At 27.4% G+C, this 18,456-nt stretch overlaps 1 protein-coding gene across 2 annotated transcripts; it reads right to left on the bottom strand.

The window, feature by feature from the left end:
• Positions 1-970: 970 nt before the first annotated feature.
• On the bottom strand, positions 971-17,530 carry LOC107443959 (lachesin). 2 transcript variants are annotated; one of them, XM_043053586.2, is made up of 7 exons: positions 17,352-17,530; positions 10,138-10,247; positions 9,619-9,747; positions 8,425-8,524; positions 5,777-6,049; positions 4,197-4,487; positions 971-2,991 (listed from the first exon to the last, which is right to left on the bottom strand). In XM_043053586.2, exons 1-7 carry the CDS (start codon positions 17,407-17,409, stop codon positions 2,852-2,854), a joined length of 1,101 nt encoding a protein of 366 aa, XP_042909520.1. In that variant the 5' UTR covers positions 17,410-17,530; the 3' UTR covers positions 971-2,851. The 2 variants fall into 2 exon arrangements, with proteins under 2 accessions (XP_042909520.1, XP_015913477.1); XM_016057991.4 differs by lacking the exon at positions 17,352-17,530 and adding an exon at positions 13,208-13,366 and having other exon boundaries at positions 1,427-2,991.
• Between the last annotated feature and the right edge of the window lie 926 nt (positions 17,531-18,456).

The raw sequence follows: 18,456 nt of genomic DNA, 5'->3' as shown, positions 1-18,456 counted from the left end.
ACAAAACGTTTAAAGTGTGAAAAAAATAAAACTTAATGTACTTTAAAAAAGAAAGAATACAAAAACTTTCTGCATCAATTAATGTGTAAATTCAGATCACTAAAAAACCACAGTTGTGTCACTAGCTGAAGCCATATCATACAAAAACCTCAACCATACCATAGAAATATATATGAAAAAAGAAAATTTTAAAAACACTTGAGCAATTAAGTAAATAAATCAGGAATGTTTAACTTGAATGGGATGAATGTTAAACCAAAACCCAAACAAAAATATTTTGATTAAATATCACACATATAAAACAACCAACACCTTATAAAGAGCAAGTTTGATTAATAGCTCGAATAACAAAATTTGATTTAATAAAACCATTTTTAAAGCATTAATTTCTTAGTTGGCATATTTGATTTAGTCAATTTTTTTTAAATCATGATTTTAAATCATATGGTTTTATTTTTTAAATCATTGATTTGAGTCATAAATATTTTCTATACACTTTAATTTATAAATCAGTTTAATAACACAGTTTAATTTATATATATATTCTTAAGCTTGTGATGCCTTTAAAAGTCTGATTGAATATTGAAATTGAAAGTTTCTAGAATTGAAATAATCTACAGTTCGAATCTAATATTGGATCTAATATGATAATAAAGATGTAATATTGAAAGTTTTGACCAAAGAAATAATGAGAGGGAAATGAATGGAAACTATTATTTGATGTTTTGATGTTCAAAATAGACTAAAATATTTAAAGAAGCACTAAAAGTTACAGGAAACTTTTAAATAAAACTTTTTTAATATATGTAAGCTATATGTTAAATAATTTGCTATTTTTTAAACATATTTCAATTATATATTTTTAATTTTATGTTTATTTAAAATACAAGTACATTTCAACATTTTGGAATTTTAGTTCGCAGATATAAATAGTGAAGAAAGAGTAATAAGATAATTTTTTGATAATTAATGGGCAATGGATAATGAACGGACAAATTGGATCTTTGTCCTTACAAATCTATGAGGCTTGAATAATAAGAACTATGATTTAATTTATTTCGTGATTAGTCAGTAATCATTATGAAACAATTTTAATCAATTTAGATCGAAATATTAAGTACTTAAGTTAAAATATTGTTATGATACAATATTAAGCATCGTTAATGCATTTTGTCATAGCTTTAATAAGTAACCATAGAAAAATAGAAAATTATCTTATTTAAATAAAAAAATAATGATTTTTTTTTTAAATTTTACTATTGGCAAAACTTCTGGATTTTAAAAAGAAATCATAATTTTTACCAACCTTGTTAGTAGTAAAATAAAAGCAGTTAACATTGTTTTAAAATAATTATAAATAGATGTATTTAAGCATAAACTGAAGCTGTGTAGTCAGCAGAATCAACTATGACTCCAGATTTATCCGAATGCTTAACTCCTACACTTATGCTCAATAAATATTTTTATTGAATCTTTGGAAAGTATAGTATTTGTTACTAAGTATAAATATTCATTTTAAACTATGCATTTTAATTTTTATACTATTATTAAATTACATTTAATACATAATTAGTTTTATGATAAATTAATTAATTTTAATACACAGGGATTACATCAGATAATAAATTACACTTTTTAATTTGTTAAATTAATTAAAGTAATAAATAGTTTGGCGATAAGTTAATGGTCGTAAAATTCATTCAATATGTGTTCACATAATAATAAAAAAAAATTGAAATAATTTTCATTATATGAAAGACTTGTTTTTACCTAATGTTTACCAAAAACTGCAAGACCTAATTTGCAACTAACCAAAACTGCAGAGAGGAATTTTTTTCGAATACTAATTCATAACCCTTCAATAAACACAGGTAATTAGAAGATAATAATATAAGATGATTCCAACGAAAGTCAGTATTAAAAAAGCATAATCAGTATAAAAGTACATGCATAATTTGTAAAATAAAATGTATATAACACCGGCCATAAAAATAAAAACATTTAACGGAAAAGAAATAGCAACAAAACAATGATAGGTAACAAGTATGGAGTTTACATGAATAGGAATTACATTAACAATGATACGGAATGTATGAATAACACTTTCTAATATAATTTCTTAAGTAACAAAATTTTCAAATTGGGTAATTACTCTAAGATTACTCCCTTTTGTTAAAAAATAAAAATATTTTGAAAGACTAACTCACAACAATTTACTTAATTGAACCAAGCATTTTGCATTAAAGTTAGTTTGCATTGAAATTTCTCCTCAAAAGACAATTTTCCCTTTGAATAACAAGGAGGAAAACTACTTTTATGACAGAAAAAAACAGGTAACTCTTTATGGACTTAAATGCTCAGTCAGTTAAATGTAAATGACATCTAAAATTAAACAGCAAACATTGATTAAATTATTCTTTTAATGATAGCAATAAACAAAGATGCCAACTTAACCTTTTTAACACTCTTTGTTTGATACCTGTAAATAATTTTTCAAAAAATAACGTATTTCAAAATAGACAAATTTCAACAGAATTATGGTTGATTTCCAATAACTATTTATACTCATGATAACTATTAAATTTTTAAAAAAATCCTAGATTTATAATTGAATGCATTAATTAAACAGCTGAAAAAAATAAGAAAGAGTTAATAAAGTTTACGTAAATTGTTTTTATTAACAAAACCTAGTATTTGTATTTATTGGCATCTCCGTTTATTAAATAGTTTGAAAGTAGAAGAATGTATTATTATTTTTTTATGACTTCTTCAATTGTCTATTCACAAAATGATCATGACAGTAAAGATTTATAAATGGAAATAAAAACTATGAATAGAAGTAAAACCATAATCAGAGGAAAACGGCCAATGAAACTAATGTTTTCATACTTAGAAGAACAGCAATAGCTATTAATGCATATGATCTGGAATTCACTAATGAAAAGGAACCTGACAAGCCACAAGCTGGTGGGCATTCAATTGAATAAGATTCTGAAATGGAGAAAAAAAAACTTAATTAGATTAATTATAAAATGCACTAAATACTACAAATCAATTAATTAACAATAATTCAATGAATTAATAATTCAGAATAGTTGCATGAATTTTTCCTAATTCAAAACATTGATTAAAAGGAAACTGTTGTTCTTGTACATTTCCGTTACATACATTATCATTAAGGAACTTAAAAATTATTTTTTCCTCTTTTTACACTTTAGTGAGCACTTTATTAATACCTCTCAAAATATCATGTTTATATTCAATTTCATTCCAAGTGTCAGGCAGCATGCCTAGAGTATCTGAACTGATAACTTTCACAATCCTGAAGCTAAGATTAGAACATCATACAGCAAGGGTGGAGGAGATTAAGAATATATACTCATTGGTCCAAAGGACCAGTAGCCGAAAGATTTCGCTTGTCTGCACAGATTTTCACTAGCTCTTTCACACATCCCAATTAAAAAAAATTTACTTACATGTTTATAACGCTTACAAATTTCTAAAACAAAATAGTTTTTTTCAAAAACAATATTTAAGTTTTAGAAAATTAATTAAAAATATAAATTAAGTTTCATAAAAATTGAAATTTTATGATATAACATAATAAGCAATAAACATAACTAATAAACAGGTTTATTGTTACATATTTATAAGTAGAGCACTATATTGAAATTTTAAAAAAAATGAAATAAAAAAATTACGACAATACATAATATTCAAAATATTGAGGAGAAAACACAGGCCAAAGATTTTGTGACAAAAATGCAGATAAAAAAAAATCAGAGTTTAGTGGTCTTGGAAGAACGAACCATCTTTAATTTTGAGCGCTGTATACAAACAATAAAAATAATTTTAAATTGCTCCTTATGATGATACAACAGACCACAAGTTAGGATAATCAATTCCATTATGTAGGTGCACAGTCTTTTTTTGGGAGGGAGAGGGGGGTAAAAAGCAGGAGAAAGAGATTTTAGCTTTTGGAAGTCCACAATAAAAACGTTTTTAGTAAATATTACATTTTACGAACTATAAAAAACATAAATATATGAGAAATAAAGCTAAGTAAATTACAATGAATTCTATAAAGAGAAAGAGAGAGTGATTAATTTTAAATTAAAAAATAAGATAATTTTAAAGATAATTAATTTTTAATTATTAAAATTAGTTATTTTAAAAATATGATGATTGAAATTTACCTTCAAGGGTAATAAACTGTTTGTCTTGACCTAACTTGTTTATTGCTTTACATGTATAAACACCATAATCATCTTCTTCAATAGCAGCCACTCTAAGTTTCGTTTCAAGAAAACCAGATTCAGAACTAAATGTTGTAATAAAATGCTCTCTTTGGTTATCAAATATTTGGAGCTGCTCTTTAAGCCATAAAATAGATGGTTCCGGGTATGCTTCGACTTGGCAATACAAATCCATGTCATATCCTAATGCTTGGCGGTAAACTTTTCTAGGAACAGACACTACAGGTGCAACTGAAAATGATAAATTTATAAGGATTTGTTGATGATATTTGTAATCATATCTAATATAAAGTTCCACCCATTCCCTTATTTTTATAACTTTTTTATCCTATTTAAGTAAACAGTTTCTTTTTTTAAAAAAAAAAGAAAATAGACATAAAAAAAATTTAGATAACAAATTTAAACTTATTGTTATTTAACGTTAATGATTCTAATGTTTAAGAAAAAACAGCCACTTCTATTTCTATTTCAAATTATGTTAAAAATTCTAAAATGAAAAGTGACAGCAGAAAACTTGCAATGCAGAAGCCAAATGCAAGCTTTGGATAATCAATGTGCATCCCTTTTCTTTATTAATGGGAAAAAAACTACATAACTTGAATGAGAAAATTTATTAATGTTTTTCATAAACTCCATTAAATTTTGAAAAAATACCGAAGTCATAACATTAGCATTCCAGATGGAAAAAGCTCTCATTCAAGACGTCAAAAGATTTCAATGTTTTGGCAGTTTTTATTTTTCCTCTAAGGAAAATCTTCTGTAACCAAAACACATTGAAAAATGTGGTACACAAATTTATTCTAAAATTTGATGTGACAATAATGAAAAATAAAGTAATTGTTAAACAATAAGTAAAAAATAATTGATTTAATTTTTCTATAGAGAAAAAAGAGAAAGTTAAAAATCTAATATAGTTTAATTTTATTAAAGACGTCAAAATGTGCGAAACTGAAAATGTTTTTTTATTCAAGAATCTTATGCAGACACTTTTTTTTTTTTAAATTTTTAATCCAAATCGGAACTATAGAATGATTAAAGAGTCTTTTCATAAAATAGTTTGATTTCACTTAATTCTATTCATTTAAAATGGATAGTGAATTACCTGCTATGCAATTAAGTGAAAAGTGGCAGTGGTGTGGTGAATTTTCTTGCACTATTTTTTTTCACTTGCATGAAGTTAAAGTACAACTATTTTTGCATTTAAAGCATTACTCATAGCTATCTGTTTAAATAACTAATTTAAAACTTACAAAAACAAATTTATTTACACTTTAAGAATGAATCTATTTTATTTAATGTACATTTGCAAAGTAATTTTAAACATTTTTATGGTATATTTTTAGGTATTTTTCAATGTACCTTTTTTAAAGTACATTTCTATAAAATTTTTGTAAAAGCTGTTAACTTCATAAGCACTCGTAAATCATAAAACAATATTAATGACAAAAAAAATAGGATTAGAAAAAAATTGCAGCATGATAATGTATAGTAACTTTTAACATCAAAAGTTTCAAACTTACATTCCACCTCAACACCAACATGACGTCGAGCACCTTTCCCAACACCATTATCAGCCACACAATAATAAGTCCCTCTGTCATGTTTACTAATATTGTGGATAGCAAGAATATTTCCCCGATAGACAGCTCCTCCTGTGGGTAAGATATCATTGTTTTCACGTCTCCAAGATACCTTTGGTTCTGGATATCCTGTAGCATAACAGTGTAAGAAAACTGCTGCTCCTGATGTTGTTTGAACTGTTTGTGTGCTGTTGTCCAGAATCGCTGGAGGAACTAAAAGCAAATCATAATTTTAACATGTAACCAAGCATTGTAAAAAAAAACTTATATTGTAGGTATTTTATAGCAACAGAGTTGGCAAAAATCATGATTTTTTAAATAAAATTGGAATTTTTATTTTTATTTTAGTTGGGTTATTTCTATTCAAATTGAATTATTTTTTTCTTACTTTTTTCCCATTCTTTTAGCAAAGCAAAAGTTAAGCACTTTTATGAACCTTTTTCTGAAAAAATTAAGGACTTTAAAAATATTCGCGTATGATTCGCGATTTTAGTTTCTAAATAATAAATTTTATATAAACTTAAAGTTTTTTGTCAAAAGCTTTGTTTAAAAATTTTTGTCAAAAAGCTTTGTTTACAAAATTAAATTATATAAAATTACGAGGCTTTATGCCCTACTTTTTGTTCATTTTAATTTTTGAAGTAATATGAGTCTTAAAACAATGGAATGTAAAGTTTAAATGGGCCTTTCATGTTATATCATTAAATTTAGTAAAACTATTTCTTAGTCATTAGGTTTTAACTCTTATATAAATATACATATTTTTTTCTGTTTATTTACAAATATTTTTCCCATGTGTTTTGGATGTTCCTTCTCTAAAAAAAAAGAGATACCATTTTGTTTTCGTTTGCATAAGAAAGAATAACAAAAATTTTTCTATTTTAAATTTAATAAGTAATAATAAAGAAGGTACGTTACAATGCTTCACACTACATTAAGGACGTCTCCAACTGAATGACTGTTCACATAGAAATTGCAGGTATTCGTCTGATACAACAACGCTCCCTATAGTTTGTTGCAATCGCAAATTGCTTATCGAATATACATATGACACCAGTGACAGTGCCAATTATTTACCTTTCTAAAAAAATCAATAAATAAAAGAAATAATAAAAAAACAATTATAATGTTAGCACTGATATAATTATATTATTAAACAGGAGCCGCCATAGAAATATCAGGTAAGTTTTGCAAACCCGGGTCAGGTTTTTTAAAAAACGTTTTCATATTGTTAAAAGTTAACGTCATTCAGAATGTGAAAATTAGAGTATGAAACTAATCGGTATTCCATTTTTAATGATTTCAGAGAAATTGAATTATAAAATTAAATGCATAAATTAAGATTTGCAATTATTATATTAAAAAAAGAGTAAATTATTGTAAAAAAAAAAATAAATTATATTAAAAAAAAGATTAAATAAAGAAATTTGGTAAAAACAACAAGTTTTTATATTTTGCTACTAGATCAGTAAATGTGTTATATTTACTTTTATAATGAACTTTAACAAAATTATTTTCAGCTAAACCTGTTATTAGGAATTAACTTAACATAATGTTTCCAATTATTCTCGCAAAACACATGAACTAATTTTAAAGCAACCAAAAATTGAAAAAAATCAAAAACAGTGAAGTAGGGATGTTGACTGAATAAAAGGAGTATTAAAATCTAAGGAGCTTTTAGTTGAAGAAATTTAAATTTGTACGTAACAATCTGCTTATCCTTAAGAAATAAAAATAATAGTGTAACAATCTAAAACTTTAAAATAATTTTACAATGCAAGAAAACAAATAGTTACCAAATATTTAACTTTCATGTTAGAAGCAAATCATGCTTTCTTATTTAGTAATCAGGGAAAAAAATGTAAAATATTTTTGAAAAAAAAAAACTTGGTTTCCATCAAAAACCAAATAAAACCCAAGTTTTTGATGAAAAAATAATTTATATCAATAAAAAATATTATAACTAAAATAATTTTTGTTTTCTACTAAAACGATACAAATTATTATTTAATAACTGCGAACCAACTGCCGAATAAATAAAATCATAGTTTCTTTTTTATTCAATATCTACACCCTCATGAATCATAATAAAATATCATTTTTTATATGCACTAACCACACATTTAATTAACTTTAAAAATACTTGTATTTACAGAAATTTAAAATTAAATTAGTATAATTGAAGCATATACATTAATAGCAAATTATTTGACATGTATCAAATAACAAATTATAATTTAAAATTTTTCACACAACTTTTATTCACATTTAGTTTATTATCTTACTTTTTATACATCAAATAATAATTTACATGCAAGTTCCTTTCATAATTTCTCTAGACCAAACCTTCATTATCAATGAAATCTAACTTTGAAAAATAATAATAATAATAATTTTAAGAATATAATGACAAATTATAGTTTAAAAATATTTTATACTAAAATCATTAATGAAAAAAATTTACAAAATAAATAAATAAAATTTAAGTTTAAATTGCAATTTCACTTAAATTGTAAGAATAAAACTGATAAGAGGTAAAAACAATTAATGGAACAGCTTTAAAAATGATATAAAAAGTTTATTCTTACTTCTAATATAGACCCAAGAATCTTCAGTTAACTTGCTAGATGACGCAATTACTACTTGGCATTGATACAATCCTGTATCCACTTTTTGAACTTTTGTAATCTAAACATAAATAGTTTAGTTTTAAAATTACTTCAATAACTTTAGATTTAACTAATAGACAGAGTTATAGATTAAAGATACAATTATTACAAGATAAATTAATATGAATGGAAACAGTAGATCTAATTTTATAGATTAAATCAGAGACCGTTAAACTTTTTTCATCATCGCCCCCCCCCCAAAAAAATTTCTCTTATCAACACCTCTATAATAAAAACTACCCGTTTTTTTAAATTATTTATTTTGACAAAAGCAAATTTTTACATTACTCAATGAGAAAGATGATATTTGACTAGATTAGCCCAGCTTGGCTTGAAATTAGATCATTTCAATTTTAAATGGCCCTAGAGCTCCATATTCAAATTATTTCTCTGCTTAGTAAATTTATTTTTAAAAATACCTGAGTAGCAATAGCTGTAGGTTACTAGATGGCTGAAAGGATCAATGAAAATAATAGATTTAATTTTATTGATTAGATTATAAAATGCATTAAAGAGTAGCTTTAGGTGAATGAAAAAGATTAATGTATTGCCGAGAAAATAACTTGTTATTTAATAGATACATAATTTATTCATCACGAGCAATTGTAATTTCAATGTTAAAACCTAACATAAATTTGAATAATAGTTGATATTAAATATTTTTTTTGTATATATAATAGAAATTATTTAATATTATTTTAAAAAAAGACCTGATTTAGTTGATAAAGTAAAAACTTAATTTGCTTCAAAAATTATAAGGGAGGGGGAAGTAAATATGTTTCAAACACACAATATTACGTATCTTATCATGAACTTGTAAGACGTGATTCATTCACATCTAGTAACTTTTGAAAAAGGGCATTTGAAACATTTTTCCACCTTTATAATCCTAGAAATAAATTTTTTACATTATCAAGAATATCAGTTTCTTAGGATTATTTATCTCAATAATCCTGATTATTAAGACTAAAGTGTACTATCAAACAAAATCTAAGTATAAAGCAAATATCAAACAAAAGTAAGAAAATGCTTTTATTTTCCTTTTATAGTCTAAAAGCAATTATCATATCATAGCTCAATGAACAAATTCCCTTAAACAGTTTAGTTATTCACCTGCAAGGTATATGTGCTACTTGCTTCATCATGACGAATTGAATATCTTTGATCAGGAATGATTTGAGTACTACCACTAGATATTATAGAATTGGCACCAGTTTTGTTATCAACTTTGACCCAAAGAACCTATTAAAAGAAATAAACATAGTGAAATATTAATAACATTTCATTTTTAGTAATTGTTTAATACGTTACATATAATAGTACATTGTTTGTCACAAAATTTTAATTTATCATAAAAAATAATTTTATTCTTTTTTAAAATGTATTTTAGTTTAAATTTTGGAGGGTAAAAAAATAGTTATTTTTAGTTAAAAGTGATAAAATCTTCAACAAAATTAAACTTTTTTTAAGAAAACATTTCAAAAATATTACTTTTCAAATACTTTTCTTGAAGTAAATAAAAACCTAAAATATAGCTTCAGATACTATTAAAAAAATTATAACATAGACAACTCATGAATGAAATAAATTATGACGAATATAAAATTGAGAGTTATTTAAAAATATATTTACTGGATATCCAGAGGCCCACTGTACAGAACAATGAAGGTCAATTGTGTCCCCAACATTTGCATATTGCTCTTTTGTGATGTAAGATATAGATGGATTTTGTTGTCCAAGAGCTAAAAAATAAAGAGAAAATTATATAGTTAAACATCTAAATTGAGTGGGGTTATTCAAACATTATGCAAGCACATTATTAGTGCTTTGAACTTTTTCATCTCCTTTCAGAAGAAAAATAAACAACTCGCAAGCCTGTCTCATGCTTAAAAGTGACATCAACTTTTGAGTAGGACAATTAGGAAAAATTTATATCATAACTATTTTGATTTTGATAATTTTTATATTAAGACCACGCTTTTAAGTATACAAATTAACATCCAACAATAAAAATACTTTAAAAATAAATATTTAGCAACAGTTTAAAATTGTTAAAACATTGAAAAATTTTATTACTATCCTCTCACTTTGCTTTAAAAGCAAAAGAGAAAAAAATTCTGAAAACTTAAGTAAATGTAGGAAAACATTTTAAATAATATTTAATTGAAAATTTCATTAATATTTTTTAAGACAATAGATTGTACCTAGACAATAGAAAGGTAAAAACTCTTATGGAAATTTTTAATTTTGAAGAAATATTAAAAATTTCCATAAGAGTTTTTACCTTTCTAATGCAAAAACATCTTTGTACCACTTATATTTACCCTTAAGTAAGACCTCATTTTGTAAGCAAATACATAATTTTAAACCAAAACTCCTGTTTGTATTTTTAAAATGTGTTTTTATGTGTGGAGACTGTAATTATAAAAAGATGCAGTAATGACAGTAAATTAGAAAAACACCATATTTCTTTTTTAAATTTTAAGATATTTTCTTCTGAACAACACCATATGCTCGATAATTTAAAAACACAATAGAAATTGTTTGTTTTACATTTTAAAATATAATTTGTAAATTTAATCGAAATTGTTTATGGTTTAGAAAATGGCTCAGGTGTCATTCTTTAATGACATATGCCATTTTTTTTTATCGCCTATATTTGAATAATTTATCAAAAATTTAGAAATGGAAATGAGTAATTAGTTGCAAATTTATTTATTACTTAAAACTTTGTTTTTAAAAACTGACAAAAAATCAAAATTACAAAATTTAGATATAAATGTTAGAATTATTACTTAAAGCAATTATGCAGAAATTCAAAATTATTCAGTTAAGAAGAGTGAAAGAGAACACAAAAATGTCATGCTAACTTTAAATTAAAAATTAAATAGAGAAATTATAAATAAAAATACACTAAAAATTTCAAAAAAAGAAAATTTAGCAATTTGATCCAGCTATAGACATAAATCAAATATAATTGGAACACAAAACAATAACTATCTACACACTTGTAAGTAAATTATCTTAACTGTATCTCAATAATATTAAAATAACAGCCATAAATTTCCTCTTAAATTTTAAAATTTTGTATTCTTATGTTCATTAAATATGTTCTTATAGACAAACAATAATGTCATTTTATTATTGTTTGAAATATGATAGGGGAAAAAACTATGTACTAAAATAAATCAAACACATTAGAATTTTTTCAAATAGTAAGACAATTATGAACCCTTAAGTATTTATTGGCCCCTTTAAGTACATTTCAGGTATGAACAATAATTACAGGAAAAGTAATTACAAAACCATACATTTTGCCAAATGAATAAAAACTGCTTCATTTCTTTAAAACTATCCATATTCATAAAAGTAAGTTATTACATTTAGTACAAATCAATTGCAATTTCTTAGAAGAAAATCAAGAGACAGTAATTAATTTCAATAAAGTCACCAACAGATTTATTAAGGTGAAATTACATTAATTACCCTTAAATTAAATGGTATTGCAATTAAACTTTAGAGTTCTATAGAGAAAAGTAATCTTTGTAACCTGAAAGTTATATTTTATTCAAATTGAGCCAGAGATTAAACAAAAGTTGGGAACACACACAAAATATTTATTATCTGTATTTAAGTAAACAGTCATACTATGCATTTAATGATGCACTGAATATGATCTTCTCTAGAACACTTTCATAAAATAGCAAATTATTTAAAAAGTTCAGAAATATATGTTGGGTACATGGCACAGTAATGATATTTTACCTATTTTATTTTTAAGAAAATATAATTCAAATACAAAATGCATTTGATGCATTTTTTTTTTTTACTCCTTGTGAGTATTTTAAGCAAAACCTTCCGTTAAAAAATGAAAATATATGTATATATATATATATATATATATATATGCATATTTATTTATATTTTGTGCATATAGGGGATATTTCCATATTGTGATTTGCCACACCAACTACAAACGCCATGGGGTCATATTGATTTCAAACAGAAATTTTAAAAAAAAAAAAATAACATGTAGATGCTTGCCCACAGGTAGTTACAAATTATACCCTTCTGGTCAGTACCTTTCTCTGATGCTGCTTTTATTTTCTCATGGGCCCTTCCCAGAAGTTGCAAAGAATTGGCGAATATTCTGCCACAAATCACGATACAGAAATCCCCCCTTAATATATATATTATTGAGCAATTAAACCTTATGCATGTTTTCCTTCATAAAAAATACAAAATATTTGAAATTTTTAAACTCGAAGTTTAATTACTTTTACACTTTAGTCGAACTTTTTTTTAGTAAATTGAACTTATAATCTTTTTCTCTTGCCAACGGAAATCAGAAACTCCCTCTTGACCATTATGAATGTAAGTTATATTTCAACGACGAGTTTAATCGGCAAGTATCCAAAATGTTTTTTCACAAATAAAATTATTTATACCAAATGCCGTTACATGGGCAGTTATTCTACTAAACAGCTGGTCCAAAGAAAACGAAAAACAGCTAGTTACCAATATTTTTACATAACTATTAATGCAGAACAAAAATTTTCATCCCAAAAAAAATTATGAAATAATAATAACTAGATAAAAAGAAGAAAAATATGTCAAAAAATTAAATATTTGTTCATAAGGATACGAAGTAGAAACCACACCCAACATATTAAAAAGGCTAAAGCAAATAAACAAATCTTACCAGCGGTACATAGCATTAAAGTTAAAGAAATTAAAAATAAGCACTCAATAAATTTCATGATTGATAAACAAATGTACACTTAATCATTACAATTAAAATGTAAATGCAATAACAAATAAACAAATTTTCTATGTATATTTATATTTTAAGTTTATGAGACGCTTTTGGATACCTATTTCTATACTGCTTAAGCTTCTAAGCAACTACCTGCTGATTTTTTTTTCTTGCTTAAGGGTTATTCACACTCACACAAAGAAGTCGTGTATCCGAATTTGAAGATGCTATTGAGAGTCTGACTGGGAAGTTTCAACACTGGTATTTGGGACTCCGCGGCCAAGCAGTATCAAACGTTATGCGAAGCGTGGAGGTAGCAGGGTTCGAATTCCGCTATAACACTGGCTGTCCCTTTTCTTAGAGTCCCACAGTGGACTGATCGATAAGACACGGTTCCCAGCTGATCACCGAAGTCAAGCATCACTGGCTGCGGTTAGTGTGCGGGTGGGTGACCACTTGGATCAGTCTGCTTAGGGACCAAGGGTGTGCGGTATTGGTCCTCGTTAAACTGTGCTACCGTAAAATGCTCGACTTCGCTCGCAGGTCGTCGGGCTACCGAAGCGGGGGTGCCATCCCCTCTGCAGAGGATCAAAATTCTGATGGCATGTCTTCGGATCATCCTCCGGGATGTTTCCCAGACCGTCACCAATAGCCCATTGTGCAGCTCTAGTGCGACGCAAATTAACAACAACCTTTTCTTAGAAAAAGATTATAAGCCTAAATTTAGTACTCAAGCCTGCGAATGTACGTAATTTCAATAAATAAATGTCATGCAGTGAACTAATCGTAAGGACATGGTTTCAAGTAGATCACTGAAGTCAAGGACCCCAGACTGCGCTCAGTAAGCGGATGAGTGACCACTTTAATTAGCCTGAGTAGGAACCGAGGGTGCACGGTATCGGTTCTTCTTAAACTGTTCTATAGTAAAGTTCTCGACTTAGCGTGCAGGTCATTGGGCTACCAAAGCAGGGAGGCCATCCTCTCTGCAGAGGGGATTGCCTCCCTGCTCGTCGCCAATAGCCCGTTGTGCAGCTCTAGTGCGACGTACTAGTGGACTGAAATACCTACATACCGACCTCATTAAATAAAAGCTTTTCTTTTTGTATAGAGGAGGTAGGGTAGTCTCAGGATAAAACTCTCATTATACAAAAACAAACTTCCCTCCATTTTAGGCAAAGAAAATGAAATAGTGCGTCATAAATTCTTTGCACATTAAACTTAACGTAATAACAATCATAATTTGAATAAAATTACACTTGTTTATTCCAAAATAACAAATTCTTATTGTGAGTGTGTCAGATATTGTTTATTCTTTAAGAAAAACTAGAAGTGATGTGCGTGCAATATTTACCTCCTTTTTTTTAAGGAGCCATTGATGCAAAGACAGAGAAACTGAAGTGGTGGGGTCACATTCAGCGGATGAACACTAACAGAGTTATGAGAAAAATCTTTAATTCAATCCCTGGAGACTCTAGACCAAGGGTTCCTAACTTACATGAGGCCGAGGGCCATAATTAAAAACACAAATCAAATGGCGGGCCGCACCTTTATCAAAATTTTTTGTAGGACTCTTTTATGTTTGAAGGAACATTAAATATTACTGTCAGAGTTTTATCAAGTTGTACAAAACAAAAGTATTGAATTACAAATTTAAATAAGAAGTAGATTTTTAAAAATATTTAATTGCATACAGTGCCGTAACTTCACCCCTCGGGGCCCTGGGGCAAACATTTTTGGCGGGGGCCCTTTCAAAAACTTTCAGTACTCCATCTCAAACCGTCATTTTAGCTATTTATGTATTATGTTCGAGAATATATTTATGAAAACAAGTTATTTGTACGCATATAAATTTGACTGCAAAACATTGTAAGTTTTAAACATGACAAAATGCAAAATTTCAGAGAAATAGACTAATCCTGAGAAATTAAATTTTAAAAAAGTCGTACTTATAAAACTCGATTTCTCAGGAACTAANAAATATCGGTACTTTCAAAACCTTGTAGAAATGTGTAGCAATAATTTCTAAAGTAACGATTGCAAAATAATTTGATTTGCGATAAAATCGTTACAAATAAGCCATGTCAAAAAATGGTTATCTAAATGAGCGATTCTTTACTCGCGATTCGTAATAATATCGTGCTAAAATATCGAAGTTTTAAAAACCGGGCGGAAATGTGCAGCAATAACTGTTGAAGAAAGGATCTAAAGTCATTTAGATTTTCCATGAAGTTTGCACAAATAAAGCGTTTCATAACTTTCAAAAATCGCTATTTCAGAAACTACTTGAAAATGGGTAGCAATAACTACCGAAAAGTCATTGGAATCGGCACATACGAAAAGCGTCAAAAGTGGTAATTAAAATTCGTAAATCGTAATAATGATGTATTAAAAATTTTGGGATTTTTAAAACTATGCTGAAATCCGTAGCGTTAACCATCGAAAAACTACATTGATTGGGATTGGGTGCGTCAAAAACTTAAAAGTGTAAATTTAAATTACCGAATTTTTTTTTTATTATTCTTCAAAAACAAATACTTAATTTTTTTTTCATTTTGTTCAGATTGCGGCTGCGGGCCGCACATCGAGGGTTGGCGGGCCGCATTTGGCCCGCGGGCCGCAGGTTGAGCACCCCTACCTTAAATTAAATGGTATTGCAATTAAACTTCAGAGTTCTATAGAGAAAAGTAATCTTTGTAACCTGAAAGTTATATTTTATTCAAATAGAGCCAGAGATTACACAAAAGTTGGGAATGCATACAAAATGATGCTTAAGACAAATTATTTTTAAAATCTTTATTATCTGTATTTAAATAGACAGTCATACTATATCAGAATATGATGCATTTTTCTCTGTAACACTTTCATAACATAGTAAATTATTTAAAAAGTGCAGAAATATGTGTTGGGTACAGTAATGATATTTCACCTATTTTATTTTAAAGAAAATATAATTCAAATACAAAATGCATCTGATGCATATTTTTTTTTTTACTCCTTGTAAGTATTTTAAGCAAAACTTTCCGTTAAATAATGAAAATATATATAGGTATACAAGAGTCTGTCTAGGTTTTTCTGAGAGATACCTATTTTGTGAAAATTTAGACATAATTTGTGAAAATTAAAAATTACATTAAAAAATCAACAAAAAAATATGGACTTATCATTTCTTATGAGAAACAAAAATAAAATTTTAAAAGAAAGTATTTTGTGAAACTACTGTTTTACCTTAACTTGAATTTGTGAAGGTACCTACTGCTAAACAGTTTTAAATTTGGCTTGAACGGATCCCTAATATATATGCATATTTATTTATATTTTGTGTATATATAGAATATTTCCATATTGCGATTTGCCACACCAACTATAATCACCAAGGGGTCATATTGATTTTAAATAGAAATTTAAAAAATAGTAATAACATGTAGATACTAGACCGTGGGTGGTTACAAGTTATACCCTTTGAGTTTGTACCTTTCTGCGATGTTGTTTTTAATTTCTCATGGGCACCTGCCCAGAAGTTGCTAAGACATGGCGATTATTCTGCCACAAAATACCCCTAAATATATTTATATATATATAATATTGAGTAAATAACCCTTATGTACGCTTTCTTTCAAAAAAATGCAAAATATTTGAAATTTTTACCCTCGAAGTTTAATTATTTTTACACTTCAGTCGGATTTTTCTTCAGTAAATTGAACTTATAGTCTTTGTTTTCTCTTGTCAACAGAAATCAGAAAATCCCTATTGACTGTTATGAATGTAAGTTATATTTCAACGGCGAGTTTATTCGGCAGGTATCCAAAATATTTTCTAACAAACAAAATTATTTATACCAAATGCCGTTATATGGGCAGTTATTCTACTAAACATCTGGTCCAAAGAAAACGAAAAACAGTTACTTACTAATATTTTTACAAAACCATTAACACAGAACAAAAATTTTCATCCAAGGAAAACATATGGAACAATAATACCAAGATAAAAAGAAGAAAAATAAGTCAAAAAATTATATATTTGTTCATAAGGATGCGAAGTAGAAACCACACCCAACATATTAAATAGGCAATAGCAAATAATCAAATCTTACCAGCGGTACATAGCATTAAAGCTAAAGAAATTAAAAATAAGCACTCAATAAATTTCATGATTGATACACAAATGTACACTTAATCATTACAATTAAAAAGTAAATGCAATAACAAATAAACAAATTTTCTGTGTATATTTATATTTTAAGTTTATGAGACGCTTTTGGATACCTATTTCTATATTGCTTAGGCTTCTAAGCAACTACCTGCTGCTTATTTTTCTTGCTTAAGGGTCATTCACACTTACACAAAGAAGTCGCGTAGGCGAATTTGAAGATGCTATTGAGAGTCTGACTGGGAAGTTTCTTTCGCCGTTATCTATATGCTTATAGATCCTTAAATGTATGCTTACATAACAATCAACAAAACCCCGAGACTTTTTAAAACAACTCTAACTCTTTAACAAAAACATAGCACAGGTATTTGGGACTCCGTGGCCAAGCAGTATCAAACGTTATGCGAAGCGTGGAGGTAGAAGGGTTCGAATCCCGCCATAACGCTGACTGTCCCTTTTCTTAGAAAGAGATTATAAGCCTAAATTTAGTACTCAAGCCTGCGAATGTATGTAATTTCAATAAATAAATGTCATGCAGTGAACTAATCGTAAAGGCAAGATTTCAAGTTGAACACCGAAGTCAAGGACCCCTGACTGCGTTCAGTAAACGGATGAGTGACCACTTTAATTAGCCTGAGTAGGAACCAAGGGTACACAGTATCGGTTCTAGTTAAACTGTTCTACAGTAAAGTTCTCGACTTCGCGTGCAGGTCATTGGGCTACCAAAGCAGGGAAGTCATCCCCTCTGCAGAGGATCAAAATTGCAATAGCGTACCTTCGGATCATTCTCAGGAATGTTTCCCTGATCGTCGCCAATAGCCCATTGTGCAGCTCTAGTACGACGTAAATAAAATGCCTACATACCGACCTCAATAAATAAAGGTTTTTCTTTTTGTATAGAGGAGCTAGGATAGTCTCGGGATAAAACTCTCATTATACAAAAACAAACTTCCCTCCATTGTTGACAAAGAAAATGAAATAGTGCGTTATAAATTCTTTGCACATTAAACTTAACGTAAGAACAATCATAATTTGAATAAAATTATACT

Source organism: Parasteatoda tepidariorum, chromosome 10 (genome assembly GCF_043381705.1).
Source record: "Parasteatoda tepidariorum isolate YZ-2023 chromosome 10, CAS_Ptep_4.0, whole genome shotgun sequence".
NCBI lineage: Eukaryota > Metazoa > Arthropoda > Arachnida > Araneae > Theridiidae > Parasteatoda > Parasteatoda tepidariorum.
This window is presented reverse-complemented; position numbering and strand designations above follow the sequence as displayed.